Source organism: Ornithodoros turicata, chromosome 5 (genome assembly GCF_037126465.1).
Source record: "Ornithodoros turicata isolate Travis chromosome 5, ASM3712646v1, whole genome shotgun sequence".
Lineage (NCBI taxonomy): Eukaryota > Metazoa > Arthropoda > Arachnida > Ixodida > Argasidae > Ornithodoros > Ornithodoros turicata.
This window is the reverse complement of record NC_088205.1, coordinates 74,855,164-74,861,163: the sequence shown is the minus strand read 5'-3', so window position 1 is coordinate 74,861,163 and position 6,000 is coordinate 74,855,164. Positions and strand designations below refer to the sequence as shown.

The 6,000-nt window shown below is 43.7% G+C and overlaps 1 protein-coding gene across 4 annotated transcripts in view; it reads right to left on the bottom strand.

Moving 5' to 3' along the window:
* Window positions 1-1,198: 1,198 nt before the first annotated feature.
* LOC135394807 (integrin beta-like protein 1) overlaps window positions 1,199-6,000 on the bottom strand; it is a 43,700-nt gene continuing 38,898 nt past the window's right edge. For all 4 annotated transcript variants that reach the window (XM_064625804.1, XM_064625801.1, XM_064625803.1 and 1 more), the window contains 4 exons: window positions 5,900-5,935; window positions 5,551-5,736; window positions 4,775-4,891; window positions 1,199-1,409 (listed from right to left, as the gene is read on the bottom strand). In XM_064625804.1, coding sequence (XP_064481874.1) covers window positions 1,293-1,409; window positions 4,775-4,891; window positions 5,551-5,736; window positions 5,900-5,935 — 456 coding nt within the window. In that variant the 3' untranslated portion in view covers window positions 1,199-1,292. The remainder of the gene's footprint in view (window positions 1,410-4,774; window positions 4,892-5,550; window positions 5,737-5,899; window positions 5,936-6,000) is intronic.

Sequence of the window (6,000 nt, the reverse complement as noted above, 5' to 3'; positions counted from 1 at the left end):
GTAATCTTTCCCGATGATGAAATGCCAAAAAAAAAAAAAAGGAAGAAATTACAGTGTCATACGTGGTAGCCAGCACTCTCTTGGGTTTTAAAACTATGATTCCCGCTTCATGCTACATTGGTATATTTTATTAGTTCCAACAAGGCATAAAAATTGCACAGAGCTTCAGAATAGTATTATATTATGTCAAGCTAGGGCCGCAACTACTCCCTCCCTAACGAAGGCACATTTTTAAAAAAATTGACTGATTTATCACTTTATGTTGTCGTCGTCAAAGAAAAGACTACCTATATATGATATAAGTGAAAAAACAAATGAATCTTTACTTCACCATACACTATGTGTCCCATAACGTGCAGTTCACTGTGGCATATCAATTATGAATTGTCTCCAGTATTTGACATTCTTCATGCAGACGAAACAGATGTTCAAACACAGACCTAGATACGAAACATCCTTTGTTTCGTCGTGCCATATATCAGTCATGCAGTTAGGCTATTCTGCCCCAAGAATGTGTACACCCAAATTGTACTAGGGTTTCTAATACTTTCGAAACTTTCACTATTTGCAGAGCCCTGATGTTTACAGGTTTCTGAAAGATGCACAGCCTCTCTCTCTTTCTGTGCCAACACCGCTGTTTTATGATTTCTTGTGCTGAGAGAAGAGCACCTTCTTTTGTCAGCTTCACTGTTACACATATATTTATCCTGTAAATTGGTAGGCCTTCACCACTTTTATTGCGAGTCACATTGTAATTATGGAAGAGTGTTTTGAATCACTGTACTTCACTGCTTCTTTCCTTGCTTAGCTATGTACACACACTTTAAAAACAGCAAAAAAAATGTTCTCTTGAAAGAAAATTTTGTGTGCAAGCCTGAATTTAATGTGCATCAGCGTTTTCGTAAAGTAGTGGGTAAAACTCGATTCACAGGCAGAAGTATAACGAGGACCCCAATTGCTTTTGCTCTTCATTGCTGTTTCAACCGTAGAATGAGAAATCGTAGCAACATCAACGAAAAAATATATCAGATGCCCATATGGCATCACAGAGGTATTTGCCTAAGAACAAGAGAGAACTGATGTTCTGAGGCTGGAACAACATAGAAAGGACAAACACATACAAAGCCTCAAAACATCGTTTCTTTCATCTTTCATCGTTCTTTCGCGTATTTGCCTAGTTTAGATGGAAAATGATGTATGCATTCTTCAAAGGCATTTATTGCTTTTGCTAGAAACATAAAAATGTCATATTATTACAGAGTAAATAACAATAATCGAAGGCACACTTTTATTTAGAACATGGCCTGGTACTTGCACTGACAAGTATAGGTGTCCAAGCAACGCGAACGAAGCAGACGCCTTGGACTACTTCTCAGACAATGCTTGTTGCAAGACTTCTCTACGCATTTCTGTAGAAAGAGAGCGAGAGAGAAAACCTTCACTCTTGTGCATGATATGCTATCTCTTTTAACTTAAGCCATTTGGCCTGTCACAGTATATGAGGATACAGCCTTGCTGCTGTCGTTCATATCGTGTGAATTGTGCATTGCGGACTCTCTAGATCGGCGGTTCTCAGCCATGCACGTGTCGGGGACCCCTTCTGGGCTTGAGGAATTGATAGAGGACCCTTTGAGTGCACGCGCGAGGGGGGAGGGGGGTACGTGAATTTATTAGGAAATGAACAAATTGTCAGTGTGAAATGAGATTATTCGTACACGCAAGAAAAAATCATCCAACAAAGTTCGGACTATTTGATTTTTATGGGTGCATTGATATCCTCTTACAAAGGCGCGTGTCTGCACTGACACACAGGCGATTTCTGCACTTGCTTTTTGGGCATGTAATTAAGTTTCGAAAAGGCATATTCACGTGGATATGTTGTCGAAAATGGCAACAGAAGCTGTACTGCCGATATTGTGTGACGCGTAATGGGTAGGTTGCAGTCGGTCGCGGTCGTACGCGGCTTTCGGCAAACACAACCCAGGGAAGGAGGCGGTCATGTGATACGCAGCGTCAACTGACAGCGTTTTAGAGATAGCCCTCTGCTTGTAACATATGCTGACGATGGGGCTGCCACGGCTCCTCATGCGCTGCCGCTGTAGGTACTCTGCGCGCGCGCAGTCAGTTTAATATTTCGACTGGCCTTGAGACTTTCTTCTGGTGGCATTCATTTCACTGATGAGCAAGAGTCTCGCAGACCCCTCGAAATGTCTTCGCGGACCCCCATTTGAGAGTCACTGCTCTACATGCTCCAACATACTGCACAAATAATAGCAGAAGCTGAGGTGTGCGAAATTTGGAATGCGAATCGAATATTTCCCGATCGAATATATCGAATATAATTCGTATTCGTATTCGAAAACTGATATTCGAACTTTTTTTAATATCATACCAGCTTATTGCCAAGCAGGAGCAGCGACGAACATGAATACTACAACAGCTACGATAGTCAAGAACAGGAACGATGGTCTCACGCGTGACGTCACGCGTGATAGCACAGTCGAAACGACAAATGCGGAAAGCATAGTCAGTGCAAGAAAAGAGCACTTGCTATACATTTGTTTTCCTTCTTGGTCACCTGTGAGCTGAGATGTGCTCATTAGTAAACCATCCCACGTTTTGAACATGTCATTACTTCCATTACCCTTTACTTTCATTCTGTCTGTCTGCTTCACCAGCGCTTACAATGCCAACGCAGATTTTCAGTGTCAATCAAGTGTTTTTGAAGTGCAAGTTGTTTCTACGGTTTTCAGTTTGCCTCATGAGAATAACACATTGTTTCATTGTAAAAATAATTTGACTGTACATGTGCAGATAGCTGGGGCATTTTTCTAAGGATCAGCCGCACATAACTGTGACGTGATATTCGAAGTTCGATTCGATATCCGAAGGGCAATTTTGCAGGTATTCGTATTCGGTTCGTATTCGAAAATTTCGCGCACCTCTGCACCTAAAAACAGAGCTTTACCGCATAGCACGCTCCTAACCAACCATCATTCCGCACGCCATATTTGAGGCGATTATGAACTGCATAATTAATGCCACAAAAATGGCGTAAGGACCCAGTTTTCAGCAAATCGGACGACGACGTCACTCTGGGTGATAGCTCTCTGGCTTGGAGCGTGCTATGTGGTGAAGTTCATTTTTAACCGTGTAGTTACATAATTTTTATTTATAAAAATAGCCGAGCGAAATTGATTCCGTTTTTGCAATAGACGATTTTACAAAGATGCGCGCGCCACCAAGCGCGCGGCGCAAAACAGCATGGGACTTGGAGGGACTCTGCTCCGTCGTCTGCTTCGGTTATGGCATTGGTTTACCCCGGCTGACGCTGCTGCTGCGCACATCGGGAATGTTGTTGTTCTTCTTCTACTACCTCCGCCTCTGGTCGTCTCGCTGTAAGTTCCCATAAGCCCTTGCGTGGGCGTACGCGGTGGAGGGGGCAAACGGGAGATGGTCCTTCATATATAGTTGCCCTTGCGCCATAAAACTCAATTACACATACACCCTTCATGTATAGAGAAGGGCCCCTTGATAACGCGGTCCGCTCGCGGGAGGGCCGTGTCTCTGAACGGGCGGCCTATAAAACGGTCGTCGGGGTAGTATGGCTTGCGGTGCTGTTAACGGGAAGATCTTTTCTTAAAATCAATTGGGTCTTGAGTTATATGGTCAGGCGAACATTCTCTCGAGAAAGTATATCTAACTACGAGATCACTAATTACCTAAAATTTATTAATTAACTCTTTAATCAGGGGATTTCGCGCAAAAGCGAGATATGCGAGCGGGAGATATTCCTCGCTGAAAGCCATTCCATGTTTAAAACATCCTGAAACGCGCACGTCTCTTGAAATATCCATGGCTGAATTTCGCTGTGCAAATGAGCTGAAACAAGAACTACGCACTTTTCGAGAGCAGAAAGAGAGACAGGGAGTCCACGTGAGAGGGCCACGTGCTTTGGCGCGATGGAGCTGATTGGTGTAGGAGCTAATCTGTTGGTAAGATAGACCGCTCTCCGACCCAGATAAGGCGAAGGTCGCGTAATTTCTGCACTCGAAAAGTGCGTAGTTCTTGTTTCGGCTCATTTGCATAGCGAAATTCAACGATGGATATTTCAAAACATGTGCGCGTTTAAGGGTTTTTTAAACATGGAATGGCTTTCAACGAGGAATATCTCCCGTTCTGCTATATCGCCTTTGCGCGAAATCCCCTAATTTAAAGAGTTAACTAATGCAATTTAGGTAATTAGTGATCTTGTAGTTACATACTTTCTTCGGGAGAATGTTCGCCAAGTCATATAACTCAACTGCAAAAACGGAATCTGTTTTGCTCTGCTAGCTTTATTGAAATAAAAATTCTATAACGAATAAAAATAAACTCCCTGTATTGTGAAGTAATCCTGGGGCCTCAACGCAGAGCCGTAGCGAGACAAGTTTGCGCCCAGGGCAGGGTAAATCTAAATCCCCCCCCCCTCCCCCGTCTCCCACTGCCGTCAGAAGCCCTACAAACAAAGAAATGAAACGCCTGTTTGCGCTGCCTAGATCGTAAATTAAAATTTTCTTCATTCTCGCTTTGTCTTGTCCAACCAACCTTCCAAGTCCTGCCGTTCGGCCCCCTCTCGCCTCAACGTGTTGAAACCCCATCATGAACTACTGGTATGGTGAAGTTTTGATGGTCCGATTGACTTCCCTATTGCGACGGTCTATACATTGATTACGTGCTGTATAGTCTCTGGTGTAGCAGGCATTATTGGTGAATTGCTGAACTGAACACGTACCTCTTTATAATGACACTTGCACATATTTAGCTCCGTACAACTTGAGCTTATGAATCCGTGCACTTTGGCCTTGCATACTCTGTCACATTGCGCGACGGTACAGGAAATCGGGATGTCCTGTAGGATAGAGACTATAGTGTAAATCACGATGACAGGCTACATATGAAAGAACTGTTGCAGTCGTCAAAAAAGCCGAATACACGATTTCAGGAAATCCCAGAGCTCCTTGCGCACGCGTTGCATCCTGCACTCTTAAAAAAAAAAAAAAAAGGTGTAATTTAACTCCTTTCCTTGCCACATATATAACACCCTTTTGGAGAGTACAATTACGCTTAAAAGGGTGTCTTCTCCCTCCCTCAAGGGAGCAGCATAACACCTTCTCCCTGCCGGGGAGTAATATTACTCTTTAGCAGGGAGAAAGGTGTTATGCTACTCCCTTGAGGGAGTGAGGAGGCACCCTTTTGAGCGTAATTGTACTCTCCAAAAGGGTGTTATATATGTGGCAAAAAAAGGAGTTAAAGTACACCCTTTTTTTAAGAGTGTGGGCGCTTACTGTCATGAGGAAGGGAGAATGGTACGTCACGTTTCGTTTTTGGCTGACCTTGACACGTCGTGGACAACGGACCGAGAGAGGAGAAATCGAAACAGTTTGGAGACCTTCTCCTAATTCTTTCCGATAACACAAGTTCCCGCAGTTCAAAGCGGCGCTAGGCACTCTGGGGTTTTCTGAAGTCGTCTATTGAACCCACAACATCGGTTCAGCATTATAGTCGTACCTCTCCGGGGAACTTGCAGTGGCAGTGCCCGCGCTTTGTGCATCGGGAATCTAAAAAGTCTTTACGTTGCTTGCGACACGCCTTAGCGCATTCCACCCAGTCACATTTTCCGCTGAGGAGAGGCCGTGGCGTCGGGGTCCACGGAGCATGTCCGTAGTCCGGTGGCTCCTCCGTCGAATATTCTTCCTTCAGAATGTGACAAATGTAAGCGAACAGAGCACATCTACTATAGCTAAATATCTAACGTGAGAATTCACTGGCCTACAAATTGAATAAATACTTTAATCCTTTTGGGATTAGAGAGCAATATGATTATGTTCAGATTCTAATTAAATTGGAGGGCACCTACTGTTGTGGTAGTTTCCGTTGTAGGCACTACGAAAGGCTGTTTGATAAAGAAAAGTTTTGTTCATGAATACATCGAAATGTTGATCGATTTGACGTTACATC